We start from the raw sequence: 18306 nt of genomic DNA on the forward strand, positions 1-18306 counted from the left end.
TTCAATCTGTCAGGCCTCCTGATTGACATATGGATATTGGTAGGAAGAGAGAGCGCCTTTCCCAAAGTCCCTGTTATATTCCTAGAAAGTAGTGCAGGTCCTGGGAGTATTGCACAAAAGAGCTCTAAAGTCATAAAATGGATCTTGAAAAATCAGGGTGGATTGATTGGCATAACGATGGGAGCAAAATAAAGTCGGGGTGATGTTCATCTCTGTGCTCTGCCACCCATTGGGCTCCTGAGTGGTTCTTGGTCCCCACAGGCTGTATGTAGGTTTGGCAGAATGCTCATCCTCATCCTTGGAAATTTCTTGCTGATTACTTGAACGTTGTAGCTCAGTAACACCCTTCTCAGAGTGAATTCACAGGCGCTCTGATAGAAAGGTCCTCAATCCCTAGTGCATTTCTATTTCCCTCCTACATGAAAGCTGTCCCTTTTTCTAGAGGTGGACTTGTTAAAGACTTTTAACTTTATGGGGGGATGTATGGAGGGTGCGTTAGAGATTCCTTGTTTCCTTGGCATGTATGTTTCAGCACATGCCTCTGGCCTTCTAGTGCTGAGACAGACTAACATCCTGAAACCGGGGACCCCATGGAGACCCCAGGTGTGTCTTTGTGCAGCTGTCCTTGACGATTCACACCAATCTTCCCTTCTGTGTTCCTTTCTCAGTTCATATTCTTAGACCAAGAGGATTCTGTAATGTCATCTGTGTTCTAGAACAGAGTCATGTGTGACCAACACTCTGGTTAGTGACAACTGTGGTGGTCAACTCAGCACCTTCAATTCATTCCAGTCACTGGATATTAAAAACACAAAGCAATTACTTTTGGAATATTTGTGGTCTGAAATCATTAAACCATTTTGTAAAGATATGGATATTGTAATTAGAGTAAACTCTTATGCTGGAAAAAATGGAATCATTGTATATCATGCATACAGAATTCCTCAGTGAAGAGTTCTATGTTATACATAACAGAGATTCTCAGTGTTACTACTTGTTAATTTCACAGGGAAAGGAAATGAGCTTTACAAAGGCCATCTTGGAAAAAAAAAAAAAAACCATGATGAAACACTTAAAGTTCTCTATAGAAGATTTGCATGGCATGGACTTTTTATAGGGAAAGTCACACTCCTTATTAGCTTCGTGATTTCAGCAAATCATATTTATCTCATCCAGCCTAATTTCTCTTTTATGAAATGTGGCTTTGACACCCAGCTTGTAGGCTTGTGGGAAGAACTGAGTGAGGTCCTCTTTGAACCAGAAGATTCCAAACAGAGAATGGGAATCACTCTTAACCTAGTTTGATGGACAAGCTCAATTACACAGATGTTTTTAATGTCCACATACAAGAAAAGGACAGGTTGATGCTATGCTTTTAATTTAAAACCCCACTTGTAATTGGAATTCATTTCTTTGATGAATTGTATATTTTAAAATAAAATCTCTACTCAAAAGAACATAAATAATGATGTAACTTTTCTTTTTTTAAATAGTATGCCAGGTTCAAGAGAAGTTCAAATACACCCGGACTCAGATCCTATCTCAGGGTTCAATGGGAATTCATTTCAGTCTGAAGGTAATATTTTATTCTAAACAGCGCTTCCAAATAGAAACAGATGCAAAAGTTCTGTGTTTACTATTATATTTTTTAAAGGTGTGTAAATGCGAAAGCATGTTTTTCTTTGCTAACATCATCTATAGACTTCATCAATGCATGTTTGCCCTAAAGGTAGTAAAAAACCGTCAATGTATGTATTATGAATTTTATGTCAATGTTTCAGCTAATAAACATGAAGGGCTATTTTATTTGATCAGTCAGGTTAGTCTTTTTAAAAGTCATAAATTTATTAGAGCCACTTATTACCTAGTAAGTGGAACTAATGATGAGTTCTGGAGTCAGATGGAAGTCAGGTTAACCCCTGGGTTCCCCCAATTTCTGGCGGGATGACTTTGAACAGCTGAGCCACAGTTTTCTCATGTGTAAAAGGGGGCTAATCAAACTTTCCTCATTGGACTCTTAGAAGGATTGACCGGAAGAACATTAAATGCACAAACAGTTCATAATATGTGGTAGATAACTGGTCGTTCTTTTCCCGACATGGCAGAACTACCTAGTGCAAAAGAAGGGCATCTGGGACTTCCCTGGCGGTCCAGAGGGTAAGACTTTGTGCTTCCAATGCAGGGGGCCTGAGTTCGATCCCTGGTCGGAGAACTAAGATCCCCCAAGCCATGTGGCGCCACCAAAAAAAAAAAAAGAAGAGCACCTGAGACCTCTGATTCATCACCCAAGAGCTGGAGAATTCACTCCTCTAATCAAAGAGACTCTTTAGGTGACTCTGCCTAGGCTGCATGTATGCGGATGCGTGCATGCTCAGTCGTGTCGGACTCTCTGCGACCCCATGGACTCTAGCCCCCTAGGCTCTTCTGTCCACAGAATTATCCTGCCAAGAATACTGGAATGGGTTGCCACTTGTTTTCCAGGAGATCTGGAAGTCCCAGATGCTTTTCTTTTGCACTAGGTATTTTTGCCATGTAGGGAAAAGAAAGACCAATTATCTACTACATTTTATGAACTGTCTGTGCCTTTAATGTTCTTCCAGTCAATCCTTCTAAGAGTCCAGTGAGGAAAGTTTGATTAACCCCCTTTTACACATGAGAAAACTGTGGCTCAGCTGTTCAAAGTCATTCAGCCAAAAAGTGGGGATCAAACCGATGTCTCCTGTATTGGCAGGAGGATTCTTCACCACTGAGCTGCCTGGGAAGCCTCCTAGGCTTCACAGTACTCTGCATAAATAAGTTAATCCTGGGGCCACCAGAAAGATGATGTAACAGCTCCATTTGTACACGAGGTGCTCACAGAGATTTATAAAGTAACTTTTTTTTTAAGTATGGCTAATGTACAATATTATATAAGTTACAATATATATTGTACAGATGTACAACATGGTGCTTCACAATTTTTAAAGGTTCTGCTCCATGTATATTCATTATAGACTATCAGCTATATTTCTTGTGTTGTGCAATTTATCCTTGTAGCTTATTTTATACATAATAGTTTGTACTTCTAAATCCCCTCCCCTTATCTCGCCCTTCCCCCCTTCCATAAGGCAGCTTCTTTGCATTTTGGCAAAAATGAGCACCAGTTCTATTTTACAGATGAAATTGAATACGAAAACCAAAAAAGGCTGGAGGAAGAAGAAGACCTGAATGTACTGACCTTTGAAGATCTCCTTTGCTTTGCATATCAAGTGGCCAAAGGAATGGAATTTCTGGAATTTAAGTCGGTAAGCTCCTTTTTAAAGGCAAAACTCACAACAACAACAAAAAGATAATTTGGAAGAAGAGGTGCTGGTTGGGTTTTTTTTTTTTTTCTTGTTTATTTTAACTTGCAGCCCTTCAAGTCTGTCTTTCCCTCCTGTGCACTGTTGGAGTCACCTAAGATGTTACTGGGGCTCTTGGCTAATTGTAGTATAAAGGTCCAGGATCCCTTATTCCATGATGGCTATCCCAGCCCTTTCAGGCTGCCCAAAGTCCCCGAAACTTCCAGACAGGAGGTCCTCAGGAATCCCACCTCAATGCCACGTATAGTCGTATAGTCGTGGATAAGACAGTCACTTCAGGTTGTTCAGCCTGTGTCCTGCATTTGACCCAGGGGATGGGTGGAGGTTCAGATCCTGGGGGCACTGTTGGCCAGGCCGGCCACCCTGGCCACCTGTGTCTGCTATGAGAGCCTACTAATCCACTGGGGCTGCTACACAGACACCTCAGAGCCTCCTCATTCCAGGGACTTTACCCTAATTTTGCATTCTTTCTGTAATACTCTTTCAGTCCTGCCCTTTCTCTGACGCGTCACATGTCTGCTGCCTGTAAGCCGACTTCAGCCACTTGTCTGGCTGCTTCCTCTCCTGTTTTCTTACCATCTTACTTTCTCTTTATTTCCCCAATTTCTTCCTCCCCCACTACCTTTTCCTTTAGTGTCTCCTAGTCTCTCCCTCCCTCTCCTCCATGCCCCTTTGCACTCTCCCCTTTTCTCCCTGAATTTGAAGAGAATAATTTCAACTTTTATCTTTCTTTCTTTCTTTTTTAAATAATGTGCTCTCTCAGGGACTTCCCTGGTGGCCCAGTGGTTAAGACTCCACACTTCCACCACAGGGGATTCACGTTTGATTCCTGGTTGGGGAACTAATCCCACATGCCAGGTGGAGTGGCCAAAAAATTTCATAAATAAATAAATGAAAATTTTTTAAATGTGCTGTCTCTAATATAATGTATTACGTCGACTATATCCCAGGTTTAAGAAAAAGATGAACCTGGAATAAATCAGTAGCTTTGAAGGACAGGAAAAATTCCTATTCACAAGAACAACCAAACTATGAAACAGGTTGAGATAAACAAGAAACATGTAAGATCTACATGAAGAAACCTGTGAAACTTGGTTAAAGGGCAAAAAGGGAGACCTGAATAATGAGTTCTATTTTGTTCATAGAGGAGAGATTCTATGTTTAAAAGTCAGTTCTCTCCAGATTAATTCCAGTTAACCCCAATTAGAATCCCAATTTTTTTTTTTTCTTTTGTGGATGTTGGGTTGGCCCAAAAGTTCGTTCGGGTTTTTTCCATAGGACGTAAAGGAAAAATCCAAATAGACATTTTGGCCAACCCAATCAATATGTTGATGTCTCTGCTTTGCTTTTCCAACGTTGGGCATCCCTGCTCTATAGTTAAAAGAATGCTGTCTCCTAATCCTTCCCCACCCCTCATCCCGGGACATATTCCTCTCCTGTCTTCACAGCGTGCTGCTGAGTCAGTCCCTTTCTCACCTCTGCATCTGCAATAGCGCTTTCACCAGTTTCTTTACACACGCTGATGGCATCTCCCTAGATGGTCCAGCCCGGTTGCTGGACCTGTTGTGGGACCCGGTTGCCTGTTGTTAGGTAAATATTCAAACTACTCACCATTGGAGGTCAAGGGGCACTGCCTTTTACCGCCGCCCCCCCCCCCCCCCACCTCCCCGGGCTTGTTTTAATAAGAATGTTCGCAGCACATCTGCTTTTTTGGAACTCTCTCCCCTGTTTTCCCTCTAGGCTCCCCTGTTTTCCCTCTGAGTCACCGTCACTCTCTTCCCTTGTTTCCTCCCTACTTCTCTGGCTGCCCCTGGGTTTCCTCCGCGGCTGCGTGAATCCATCCTGCATTGCCTGCTGACCGGTGCCAGGCACCATGACAGGTGCCAAGATACAGAGGCAGGTCTTATCTCTGATGGGGAGAAAAAGAAAAGCAGAGATGCTACTAGACTGAGATGAATGCTATGCTCAGTTAAGTTCTGGGAACCCAGGGGAGAAACAGGCACGTCAGACCCAAGGGTGGAGAGGCCGTGTAGAAAAGATTTTCTGAACAGAGTTCGTGCTGGGGCTGGCAGAAATTTTATTTTGTAATATTTTGGAGGAAAAAAAGTTTCTTTTTCAGTAGTTGTGGCTCCCAGGCTCTAGAGTACAGGCTCAATAGTTGTGACACAGGGGCTTAGTTGCTCCCAGATCAGGGATCAAACCTGTGTCCCCTGCATTGGCAGGTGGATTCTTTTTTTTTTTTTTTTTTTTACTTATTTGGGTGTGCCAGCTCTTGGTTGTGATAAGCGGCATCTTTGATACAGCATGCAAGATATTTAGTTGCAGCACGTGGGATCTAGTTCCCTGACCAGGGATCGAACTTGGGCCCCCTGCATTGGGAGCATGGAGTTTTAGCCACTGGACAACCAGGAAAGTCCCGGCAGGCAGATTCTTTACCATTGAGCCACCAGGGAAGCCCAGGGCTGCTTCTCATTCCAGTTCAGTCAACCTTTCCAAACTTCTAGTATTTTTCCCGAATTTTTACAAATATATTATGCCATTTTATTGTCAAAGCTATTTTCCATTCCAGTTAGGAGAAACATGCTTGTCTCTGCCAGAAGCTCCTGCACTCTGTGTCTCTCATTTACAGCCAGACACGCACCTGGTTTGCTTGACCTGCTTTCTCAGAACCTGGCCCCTTGGCCTCTGGGAATGTTCCCCAAGGAGCACCAGTAGCTGCAGCCACAACAGCTGACTTGTGCAAACACCGTGTTACCCATTGTGATGATTGCTCAGGACTCAGTAAAGACAAGATGTCTCTATGATCTGCCCTGCCATCATCTGTAACTCCTGTGGGCTTAGTTGCTCAGCCGTGTCCGACTCTTTGCTACCCCGTGGACTGCAGCCCACCAGGCTTCTCTGTCCATGGGATTGTCCAGGCAAGAATACTGGAGTGGGTTGCCATTTCCTCCTCCAGGGGATCTTCCCAACCCGCAGATCGAACCCACGTCTCCTGCAGCTCTTGCATTGCAGGCAGATTCTTTACCATCTGAGCCACCAGCGAAGCCCTCTGTAACTCCTACTGAACTTGAAACGATAGGAAAGATTGTCCTCTGTGAAAACACACAACCGGGTAAATCACACTCCCATCTCGTTCTTTCTAGTGTCTTCACAGAGACCTGGCAGCCAGGAATGTCCTGGTGACCCACGGGAAAGTGGCGAAGATCGCTGATTTTGGGCTGGCTCGGGATATTATGAGTGATTCCAACTACGTCATCAGGGGAAATGTGAGATTCCTGTTTCTTATGTAGTTTTATCCTGTTTGGGGGGGAGTTTTATTTTACTTAATATAATTTTATTCTTTTTTATTGAAATATGATGGAAAAGAATATGAAAAAGAATGTATATATACACATATGTATATGCATAACTGAACCACTTTGCTGTACAGCAGTAACACAACATTAGTTATTGAAATATAGTAGAATTATAATGTGTTACTGCTGTACAGCAAAGTGACTCAGTTATGCATATATATATATGTATATAAATGCATTCTTTTTCATATTCTTTTCCATCATGATTTATCACAAGTATAGTTCCCTGTGCTCTACATTTTGTTTTGTCATTGCTAATCTAAATATCTGCACTCACAGTAGTGCATTTGTGATTTATGATAACTTCAGAAAACTTCCTCCCAGCAGTCTACTTCCTTATGCTTCCAAGGTTTTTCTGCAGCATCAGGGACTATTCCATCTGTAACAAAAGTTGAACAAAATAGCATCACACCTATCAATTAGGGCCTTGGAGTGCAGTCCATACTTAAAAAAAAAAATCTTGTTACTTGTGCTCATTTCATTTCCTTTAGCTATTAAGTGACTATTGTGTTATACTTTCGATCATGAGAATAGGTAATCATTACAAGACAGCATTTACAATACAACATATAAATTAAACATTAAATATACATTTTTAAAAGGCATAGTATTTAAATCAAATGTTAGTTGCCGAATATTTGTCATCCTGTTACTGTTATGCAAGGAGACCTAAAACATCAGTGATGTTTAAGTTTGTGTCTGATTTGCGACCCCCATGAAATGAGGCCCACCAGGCTCTTCTGTCCATTGGGATTTTCCAGGCAAGGAAACTGGAGTGGGTTCCCATTTCCTCTTCCAGGGGATCTTCCCAACGCAGGGATTGAACCCTCAGGCGGTTCAATTCTCCTGCAGGCAGGTTCTTTACCACAGACTCACCTGGGAAGCCATAACATTACTGAATCTGCTTGTTTAAAAAAAAACTGAGGATATGTGTGTTACTTATAAGAGAACTCCTAAAAGTACTCCTAAAAGATGATAAAATGGTGTATAGCTGAACGAATATGGTTTTTAAGAGTTACAATACCTGGATTTCAGCTCCTCTTCTTTCTGGCTATTCATTTTTATGATTTCTATCTGCTTTATTGTCCCTACTCTTGAAGTAAGAATAATAACAACAAATGCTGGTATTGTGGTTACCGGGTGCTAAGTGCTATTCTAAGTATTCCAGGTATTGACTCAGTCCTCAAAGTACCCGTCTGTGGTTGAGAAACGTCACCTGCTGAATATTGCACCGCACACGGGTTAGATCGTGAATGGTCTAAGCCACACAGTCTGTGCACAACCACAGTGATTCAGTGTTTCCCATGAGGATTACTCACTACCTCGTAGTGCTGTGGGAATAAACTAACAAAACCAGCAGGGAAGAAAGTGTCTGTGGAGGGGAAACATACAATAAAGGTTACAATCAAATTAAACTGTGTTCCCACTAGAATCAGACACTCAGCTGAGTTTGGATCTCTGCCTCCCTTATTGTAGCTGTAGTCATAAATAGGATGAACTAATGGCTTTAAAGTCCTCAACCTCCTAGCTGGTGGTTTCTTAAGCAGGAAAGCCAATTCCATTTGGAACCACAATTAATTCCTTTAATGAGTCAAAAGAACCAGACTGGCCAGCTTGATTCTCCCAGCTCATCCTTTTGAAAAGAATTTAAAACAGGGTTTCTTTCTCAAGCTTTGCTTTTACTTGGCAGATTAAACGTGCTCAGTGAAGGGTTCTCAATCCATGAAATGGAGAATGCTTCAAAACTCTCAGCCCCAGGAACCTATCTGTCCCTGTGTCTTGATTCTAATCTGAGGCTACACGCATTTGAAACTCTGCTTTCAAGCCACTGGGAGTGACTAAAGCCGCAGACGCCAACTGGTGTCATTTCTGCAAGCCCCGTGTCATGTGTGCTCTCACCGCATTCCTGTGGATGAGATTTCCACTAAGATTCTTCCAAGAAATGCTTTGACAAAATATTCCACTAATTCACCGGCATCCACTTACCTATGGGGAAGTGACTGGCTGCTCCTCACTGGGGGGAGGGAAGGGAGGGAGGCGGGGATCGGGGAGGGAAAGTCTACTGGAAACCTACCAACCCCAAATGCAAGCTTGAGTTTTAAAGAAATCAAAAGTTTTTTTGTCTAAGGCTAATGTGTTACAGTATTAATCTGACAGTAAGAAACGTCCCCTTGGGAAATAAGATTTTCTCAGGGAAGCAGTAAGAGTGCCCTTAGGGAGAGAATGGACTTCCCTGGTGGCTCAGACGGTAAAGAATTGCCTGCAATGCTGGAGATGTAGGTTCAATCTCTGGATCAGGAAGATCCCCTGGAGGCAGGCATGGCAAAACCCATTCCAGTATTCTTGCCTGGAGAGTGCCATGGACAGAGGAGCCTGGCGGGCTACAGTCCATGGGGTTGCAAAGAGTCAGACTGGCCAGAGCGACTAACACTAGGGAGAAAACAAAGGTGATCATCTCACTAACTGGAGGAAAGAAGGGATGTTTATTCGTGGAAAATTCACCACCAACCTCTGCTTGGGTTTTATTCAGGCCCGTCTGCCTGTGAAGTGGATGGCCCCTGAAAGCTTGTTTGAGGGCATCTACACAATTAAAAGCGATGTCTGGTCGTATGGAATATTACTCTGGGAAATATTCTCGCTTGGTAAGACTTGCAGTTCCCTGGGCTTCTGCATTCTGTGCCCTCTGCACCCCTCCCCCACTCCTATTTCAAAGGGTGGAGGAAACGCCCCTTCCCAGAGCTCCCCCCAGTCTTAACTTCTGTTGCAGCCTGAGCCCCTTTATGTTTATCGCTGGTGTCTGTCTGTCTGTCCTATAACCTGCTCTCAAGCAGGACCATGGCTTCTGCCAGGAGCCCAGCACCTCACAGTGCTGGTCCAGGAAGCGAGGATCTGTGTGTCTGCTGATTGAATAAATGATAAAGAAATGGTCATACGCCCTCCTGTTTTTCCAGGTGTCAATCCTTACCCTGGGATTCCCGCTGATGCTAACTTCTACAAACTCATCCAGAGTGGGTTCAAGATGGACCAGCCATTTTATGCCACGGAAGAAATGTAAGTACAGGTTAGGCTGAGAAGTGGCTGAAATCGGAAATGTACAGTCTGTCTAGCCCCCAGCCCATGAGAAAAAAAGTAAAACTCCTTAGCATGAAGTTCCCATGGTTCCTCTTAAGAAAAGAAAAAGAAATTCTTCCTTTTGGTTTCAGGAATTTCTGAACACAACTGAACCTTTTCCTGGGTTTCAGTTTTTACTTGAGGGACCCTTCTCCTGAATTCTGGTCCACACTGTATTTGTCCAAAGGCATCATCTAACTTGTCCTTTCTGATATGAGTTCTGAGTCTAGGACAGTACTTGCCTCAGGACAAACACGCCATAAATAAGTCGGTCCGCAGTAATAAATGGTGCTTTGTTAAGTGGAAAGTCACCCATTTTGCTTCATTCAGATCTCCTGTCTTGCTCCTGTTCTGTTGTCTTTGCAGATACTTTATAATGCAATCCTGCTGGGCTTTTGACTCCAGGAAACGACCATCCTTCCCTAACCTGACTTCATTTTTAGGGTGTCAGCTGGCAGATGCAGAAGAAGCGGTAGGTAGCAGTACAGTATTTCATAAAGAACTCCGTCACTCAGAACTCTCATGGCTGATTTGCTAATCACTAAATTTAGTTACCAAGCTGCCTTCCTCATCGCAATTGGTCTTGATCACTCCTTAAAAGTTATATGGGGTTAGATATACTTATGGACAAGTGTTTTAAGGGGAAAAAATTTTAAAATGGCTTTTCCTGAAAATGTCAATCAATTGATTAAGAAGTTAAGTGCTTTTACGTGACCAGTGCAGAGGACAAGACCAGAAAATAGAACGTAATCCCTATCTTCAGAAGGTACTGAGCTTTCCTAACTCGACAGCAAGCCTTCACATGGAATAATGTACAACTCAATCAGGTAAGAAAGAGCACAGGCCTGGAGTTCTGGGAGCCCGGGCCTCCCAGATGGTTCAGTGGTAAAGAATCTGCCTGCCAATGCAGGAGACACAGGTTCCAGCCCTGAGTCGGGAAGATCACCTAGAGCAGGAAACGGCAACCCACTGCAGTATTCTTGCCTGGGAAATCCCATGGACAGAGGAGCCTGGTGGGCTACAGTCCATGGAGTCGCAAAAGAGTCAGACATGACTTAGCAACTAAACAACAATTCATCCCAAAGACAGACAAGGTCATGTGTGCACTTTTCCGTTGGTCGGCTATGACCAGTTCATCAAAAGCTTAATTATGGTACATGAGTACTGTGAAACCCTAGGCTGCCATTAAAAAGATGAGAAGTGCCCATGTGTAGTAAATAGTGAAAAGATGTAACACATGTAACATAGGAAGGACATATTAGTAGTTCTTAACAAGGATCTACAACAGACTCTGCTGTCCGAGCCTCCTGAGACAAAATTGTGTTTGAACAGCTATCTACTGTAACGGTGATTTCAGCTTTTTTTTTTGTCCATGTATCTGTCTATATTGCTTAGGAGGCCAAAGGAGAAAGGGGTGGCAGAGAATGAGATGGTTAGATAGCATCACCGACTCAATGGACATGAGTCTAAGCAAACTCGTAGAGATAGTGAAGGACAGGGAAGCCTGGTGTGCTGCAGTCCATGGGTTCACAAAGAGTCAGACACAACTTAGCGACTGGCCAACGATTGCTTAGTTTATCTATATGAATGTGTATTAATGTTACAGAGAGACAAAAAAGTGGAGCTGTTTTCATTTGGACAAAAATTTTAAAGTCACTAAACTCCCAAGTGAAAACCAAGAAATCTGTTCTCTGTATTTATTGTATAAAGAACAGATCTCTTTGGGGGACTTTCTCTTTTTTTTTTTAATTTATTTTATTTGAAATATAGCTGATTTACAATGCTGGGTTAATTTCTGCTGTACAGCAAAGTGATTGAGGTATACACATATATGCATTCTTCTTCGTTTTCTTTTCCATTATGGCTTAATCATAGGATGTTGAATACAGGGCCCCGTGCTGTACAAGTAGGACCTTGTTGCTTTACACAAATGGCCTTTCTGTTTTATGGTTTTTCTGCATGGCGTTAGCATTTCTAGATTGAGATTCTATATCTAAGAGAAGAAGCAATAATGAAATAAAATATTTGACTATGACTTGATTTCTCCCTTAATAAAAGGACCGCATTTGCTTTGTCCATTAATATATAGACTATCCTCTATGATCTATATGTAATAAAAGCAAGTAACAATTTGCACTGTAGACGTGTGACTCGGCAGTCTTAGTCATTAGGTGGTGATGTGTGTCCATCTCTTTCCCACACACAGATGTATCAGAACATGGATGGCCGTGTTTCAGAGCGTCCTTCTGTTTACCAAAACAGGCGACCTTACAGCAGAGAGGTGGACTTGGGGCTACCCTCTCCTCAGGTTCACAGTGAAGATTCCTAGAGAAACGATTTAGTCTTAAGGACCTCATCCCCCCTGCCTACCTTAAACAGGCTGTGTAGATTACCAAAATAAGATTAATTTCATCACTAAGTGAAAATATATTCTCAACTGCTGCTTTGCTGGACTTTTCTCTAGAAGCTCTCTGTATTTACTCTTGTTTCCAAAGGGACTTTTGTAAAATCCAGTCATCCTTTGCACAAAGCAAGAAGAGCTGATAACGTTACCGAAGCATCTACCTTCATCCAAAGGCCTTCCCAGGCTGGCTTGAGTGAAAATTGTCTACCTGAAGTATAGTATACTCATGTAAATACAGAAGACAAAAGCATTTTGCTAAGGAAAAGCTAATATGATTTTTTAAATCTGTTTTAAAATAATATGTAACTTTTTCAGCTATTTAGTGATATATTTTATGAATGGAAATAAAATTTCTACTATAGAAATGTTCATTATTGAGTTGTTTACATGGCAGATTTAGAGTGAGAGTTAATGGGAGTCCTGAACCTCTGAAACCCTGTGAGATATGTTGCTTGTGCCTGTGTGTATTTTCCTTTGAAGAAGGCTGATTCCTTCATCAGATTTTTGAAAGGCTCCATGACTCCTGCCCCTAGACTGGGTGAAGAACAGCTGATGGTCATGAGCTTTACAAAAAAAGGTGTCATACACTGTAGACTTCCAGAGCCTACTTCCTTTTAGAAACAAGAACACAAAACAACATAATGCTGAGATTCACTCATGATGTTACACGGAGTGGTGATTATACAATTAACACTATTTACTCATTTTCACATGATGACATTTGAAGTTTTTAGGGCTTGGGTGGGGTCATGGCTTCACAGATAAAAAATTCCTCATGCTATTATCCTTAATAACATAACTTTTGTATGTACCAACTATGATATTGAAAAGGCAATCTTTTCTTAGGGAGGATGGCATTTATTTTATCTTTTAACCTTATTTTGTTGAAGTATAGTGATGAGAAGGTGATGGCACCCGACTGCAGTACTCTTGTCTGGAAAATCCCATGGATGGAGGAACCTGGTAGGCTACAGTCCATGGGGTCACAAAGAGTCAGACACGACTGAGTGACTTCACTTTCACTTTTCACTTTCATGCATTGGAGGAGGAAATGGCAACCCACTCCAGTGTTCTTGCCTGGAGAATCCCAGGGACGGGGGAGCCTGGTGGGCTGCTGTGTATGGGGTCGCACAGAGTCGGACACGACTGAAGCAACTTAGCAGTAGCAGCATAGTTGATTTGCAATGCACTGTTAATTTCTGCCGTACAGCAAAATGATTCAGTTAATTATTTACTTATTCTTTTTCATTGTGGTTTATCACAGTTTCCTGTGTTCTACAGCTAGACCTTGTTTATCCATATTCTCTACGTAATAGTTTGCATCTGCTAATCCCAAACTCCTAATCCAAGGAAGGATGGCATTTCAAAACCTTTTAGGAGAGGGGGTGGGGGAGGGAAGGACTGGGAGTTTGGGATTAGCAGATGCAAACCAGTATAACAGGATGGATAAGCCACAAGATCCTGCTGTATAGCACAGAGCACTATATTCAACATCCTGGGATAAACCGTAATAGAAAAGAATATGAAAAATAATATATGTGTGTATGACTTTTCACTTGGCTCTACAACAGAAATTAACACAATATTTTAAATCAAGTAGACTTCAATAAAATTTTAAAAATAAATAACCTCTTAAGGGAAAATGAAATTAGATTCTTTTTAAACCCAGCTCTTAGCACAAAGTCAGCTTTCGTTTGGGTCAAGTTTTGTCCCGGACATGACTACACATTTTAAAAAGTGTCAGAATACAACTAATGATTCCCGGAGTTTGCGGCCGGGGTGTCGCTCCCTCCTGGTCAGCCCCTGCCTCCCAGCCCTTGTAGGAGTCTTGCCAGTAGGTGGCACCCTGGCACTACTCTTTTCATCACCGCAGCCTGGCCGCCAGGACTCCAGGCCTGCCTCCAGAAGAGCAAATTTTAAGAAGCAGAATTAAAGAAAAAGCCAACCCGTTGATTAGAGGGAAGAATAACCCTCTATGCAGATGACTTTGTTTATTCCCCTCTGTGGGAATGACGGTCCATTTTATGTGCATTATTTACACTGGTAGTGGGGCAGCCTGGGGTCGGGCTCTCTCCTGGGACCTGAAATTTACCACTGCCTTCTACACCTTGCGTTCATCTGCCCCAGAATGTACTTCTGACCATATTCTTGGAGCACCTGCTCTGCTTCATGCTGTCTGAGCCTGGACTGGCTTCCTGTCCTGAAAACAAAGGCTCTGTTTCTTAGAGATTTCCAGGAGGAAGAAAAGCACCCTGAGGGGCTAGTCTATAGCAAGAAGATGCCTAGGTGACCTCACTACCACCTCAGCGCTCCTCCCACCACTTGAGTTCCTTCCTGATCTTGCTTCTCACTCTTCAGCTCTTCATGAAGGACCACCGGCTCCATAGCGTTTGTCTGAACTCACCTGCCATGCCCACTATCCTTTCCATCAAAATAAGTGACTTGTCAGAATTAACATTTGTTTTCCCAGATGGCTCAGTGGTAAAGAACCCACCTGTCAAAGCAGGTGACATAGAAGACGCAGGTTCTGATCCCTGGGTCGGGAAGACACACGGGAGGAGGAAATGGCAGCCCACTCCAGTACTCTTGCCTGGAGAGTCCCATGGACAGAGGAGCCTGGCGGGCTACGGCCCAGGAAGTCACAAAGAGGCAAACACATCTTAGCGACTAGACAACAACTGTTTGTACCACCCTCAGCAACTGGAAAAAAAAAAAAAAAAGAGGGGCAGTTATCACCTGGAAAAGCATATTTTTTTTAGCTCCTGGAGACCCAACATGTATTAAAATTCCAATTATCTTAAAGAAGCAGAAAAGTCTCTGCTGATCTTTTTCTGCAGTAAAATATACATAATATAAAATTTACCACTTGAGCCACCTTTTAAACTGATGTATAGTTGATTTACAATGCCTTATTTTCAGGTGCAAGAAAGTGATTCAGTTACATAATGTGTATATGTATATGTATTCTTTTTTCAGTTTATTTTTTCTTTTATATTAGAGTATGGTTGATTAGCAATGTTGTATTAATTTGAGGTGTACAGCAAAGTGACTTAGCTACAGATATGATATTCTTCAGATTCTTTTCTATCATAGGTTATTACAAAATATTAAATATAGTTCCCAGTGCTATAAGTAGGTCCTGATTTCTTTATTTTATATATAGTAGTGTATATACCTTTTAGCCGTCTTTTAGTGTACAGCGGAGTGGTATTAATTACATTCACATTGCTGAGCAACCATTCTCACCATCATTTTCAGAACTTTTTCATCTTCTCAGACCAAAGCTGTCCCCCTTAGACACTGACTCCCTATTCTCTGTGTGCCCCCCCCACCAGCCCCTGGCTCTTGTCCTCTTTTCTGCTCTTCTGAATTTGGCTACTCTGGGAACTTCATATAAGTGGCATCATGCAGTATATGTCTTTTTGTAACATAATGTCCTCAAGGTTCACTCTGATAAATTCTGTATATTATACTGATTTGTCCATAACACTATTCCAGAGCTGTGCTGAAGGTGTCACATGGATTTTCTCATTTAATAAACTGGCTGGTAGGAGCTTGTTCCGTGACAGTTTAACACTGAAACCAAAGCTTAAGCTCGAGAAGGTTAAGTCACTTAGTTGGCTCCACCAAGATACTAACTGCAGACCTGACCCATCCCCGATGCCTGCGGCTTCCTCAGGCCTCAGCGACCACTCTGGGCTCCTTCAGCCAGAACTTCACGTTGCTTCGGCTCAGCCAATGGAAGGAGTCTGGTGAGAGGAGGATCACAGGAGCTCCAACTCCCAATTTGTCTCAAATTTTAAAAGTAGGTTCAGGAAAGCAATTTGCCTTCCTGGTGTATCCTATTGAGAAAACGTCTGCCTATCCAAAAAAAAAAAAAATTATCTCCCTAAGCTCTGCTCAAGGAAACATAAGCGTTGTCACTGAAGGGAACAGACGCTTGAAACAGTTCAACTGAAAAAAAAATAAATAAATAAAAATTTGACTGTTTAAGAATTTTCTCCATGGACTGCTAAAAGTCTCTTACCTTAAAAGAAAAATTATAATAAACTCAGATACAATAATACATTCAGCCCAGGACATAAGAATCATATCTTACAGGTTAAATGGAAATTATGAAGCTACATCTCTCTATAAATTAACTTTAGAAAATAACAACTTTGGAATGCTCCTGATGGTTCAGTGGTTAAGACTTTGCCTGCCAATGCAGGGGTTGCCGGTTTAATTCCTGGTTGGGGAGCTAAGATCCTACATGTCTTGAGGCCAAAAAAACCAAATCATAAAACAGAAGAAATACTGTGACAAATTTAATAAAGTGTTTAAAAATGGTCCATATTTTTAAAAATCTTAAAAAATAAATCAATAAAGTAAAATTTAAAAAGAAAATAATTGCTTTATCCATATATAATTCAAATACCATACAATTCTCTTACATATACTATACAGTTCAGTAACTTAACTTTTTGCTAGGGTGAGAATGCCCTGACCTCTGACCACTTTGCTGCTGCTGCTAAGTCGCTTAAGTCGTGTCCAACTCTGTGCAACCCCATAGACGGCAGCCCACCAGGCTTCCCCGTCCCTGGGATTCTCCAGGCAAGAACACTGGAGTGGGTTGCCATTTCCTTCTCCAACGCATGAAAGTGAAAAGTGAAAGTGAAGGCGCTCAGTCGTGTCCGACTCTTCTCGACCCCATGGACTGCAGCCTACCAGGCTCCTCCGTCCACGGGATTTTCCAGGCAAGAGTACTGGAGTGGGGTGCCATTGCCTTTACATTTCTTCAATTTGACTGGAGGAGTCAGACAACATTAACTGAGCCCAGGGTCCTTTGGTGGCCTAGCTGGCCAAGTTCCATATCAGGAATTTGGTTGGATTTTGGTGGGTTTTGTGATCAGTCGTGCCCAGCTCTTTGTGACCCCATGGACCTGCCAGGCTCCTATGTTCATTGGATTCCCCAGGCAAGGATACTGGAGTGGGTTGCCATGCTCTCCTCCAGGGGATCTCGTGTGTCCTACATCTCCTGCATTGGCAGGTGGATTCTTTACCACTGCACCACCTGGGAAGTCAATTGCTTAGTGTCCAGGACTGTTTAATACCTTAACCCTAAGGCTTCCTCGGAGAAGGCAATGGCACCCCACTCCAGTACTCTTCCCTGGAAAAGTGACAGCAGAGCATAAGGCTTCCTATTTTAGTAGGCTGTTTGGAGTTCCATTGTTATACAACAGATAACACCAAATAAAAGGTTAGGCTCCTGGTCTCTGCCCCAAATGCAAGGCCCTTCCCACTGTGCATATCAGCATTTCCATGAGCTAAGAAGTTTCCACTTGCAAATTCAGATGTCTATCTCTCCCACTGCTTCAGAGGAGCTGAGAGCCGCCAGGCTCCAGGCCCAGGCTGCCAGTGCCTGGGGCTTGGTGGGGAAGAAGGACCCTTTGTGTGCAGAATAACAGGCGGAGGAAGGTAAGGGTCATGCACAAGGAGGGGAACCCTTTTTCCCTTGCCTTCTGCTCTGTCTTCAGTTCCCCACTCCTTTGCTCACTCCGGGGACCAGGAGGGGAGTAAGACTTGCAAGGGTTGCGAGGGGCTGGGGGTGCAGTTGCTGGACAGACCTCACCCTCCCTTCCGGACAGTCAGCTTTGAGGGTGCTGGGGGAGGGAGATGGGAAATAAATTCACACTGGCTGTTATCCTGTCTGCAGGGAACCTGCGGGGACAGGAAAGAGCTGTGTTGGCTCTGGTGGCAGAAAGGACAGCAGAGGATGTTCTGTGGCTGGTCCTCTGCAGACTTCCTGCAGTCAACATTGTATCAGCCGACACCTCTGCAGTGCGATGTTAACAGGAGCACTCTGCTAAGCTAACTTGCTTTATCTTTGCAAAAATCCCATCAGGCAAATACTTGTATTATCCCCACTTTACAGACAAAGAAACTGAGGTTCAGAAAAGTTTAATAACTTGACGAATGCCAACTAGCAGGGGGCAGAGCCTGGATCCAAGCTCTCCTGGGACCAGGCCCTCCACACTGGGCTGCCTGCCTAAAACTTCACACATGATACAGCATCCAGTGTGTGTTCACATATCTATGCAACATATACGACAGG

At 42.9% G+C, this 18306-nt stretch overlaps 1 protein-coding gene across 2 annotated transcripts in view; it reads left to right on the forward strand.

Moving 5' to 3' along the window:
- Positions 1 to 12581, forward strand: part of FLT3 (fms related receptor tyrosine kinase 3) — a 70100-nt gene extending 57519 nt beyond the window's left edge. For both annotated transcript variants that reach the window (XM_070800245.1, XM_070800244.1), the window contains exons 18-24: positions 1494 to 1576; positions 3157 to 3284; positions 6485 to 6607; positions 9228 to 9339; positions 9649 to 9748; positions 10175 to 10280; positions 12015 to 12581. In XM_070800245.1, coding sequence (XP_070656346.1) covers positions 1494 to 1576; positions 3157 to 3284; positions 6485 to 6607; positions 9228 to 9339; positions 9649 to 9748; positions 10175 to 10280; positions 12015 to 12137 — 775 coding nt within the window. In that variant the 3' untranslated portion in view covers positions 12138 to 12581. The remainder of the gene's footprint in view (positions 1 to 1493; positions 1577 to 3156; positions 3285 to 6484; positions 6608 to 9227; positions 9340 to 9648; positions 9749 to 10174; positions 10281 to 12014) is intronic.
- Positions 12582 to 18306: the final 5725 nt, after the last annotated feature.

The sequence above is a fragment of the Bos indicus genome, chromosome 12, assembly GCF_029378745.1.
Source record: "Bos indicus isolate NIAB-ARS_2022 breed Sahiwal x Tharparkar chromosome 12, NIAB-ARS_B.indTharparkar_mat_pri_1.0, whole genome shotgun sequence".
NCBI classification, from domain to species: Eukaryota; Metazoa; Chordata; class Mammalia; order Artiodactyla; family Bovidae; genus Bos; species Bos indicus.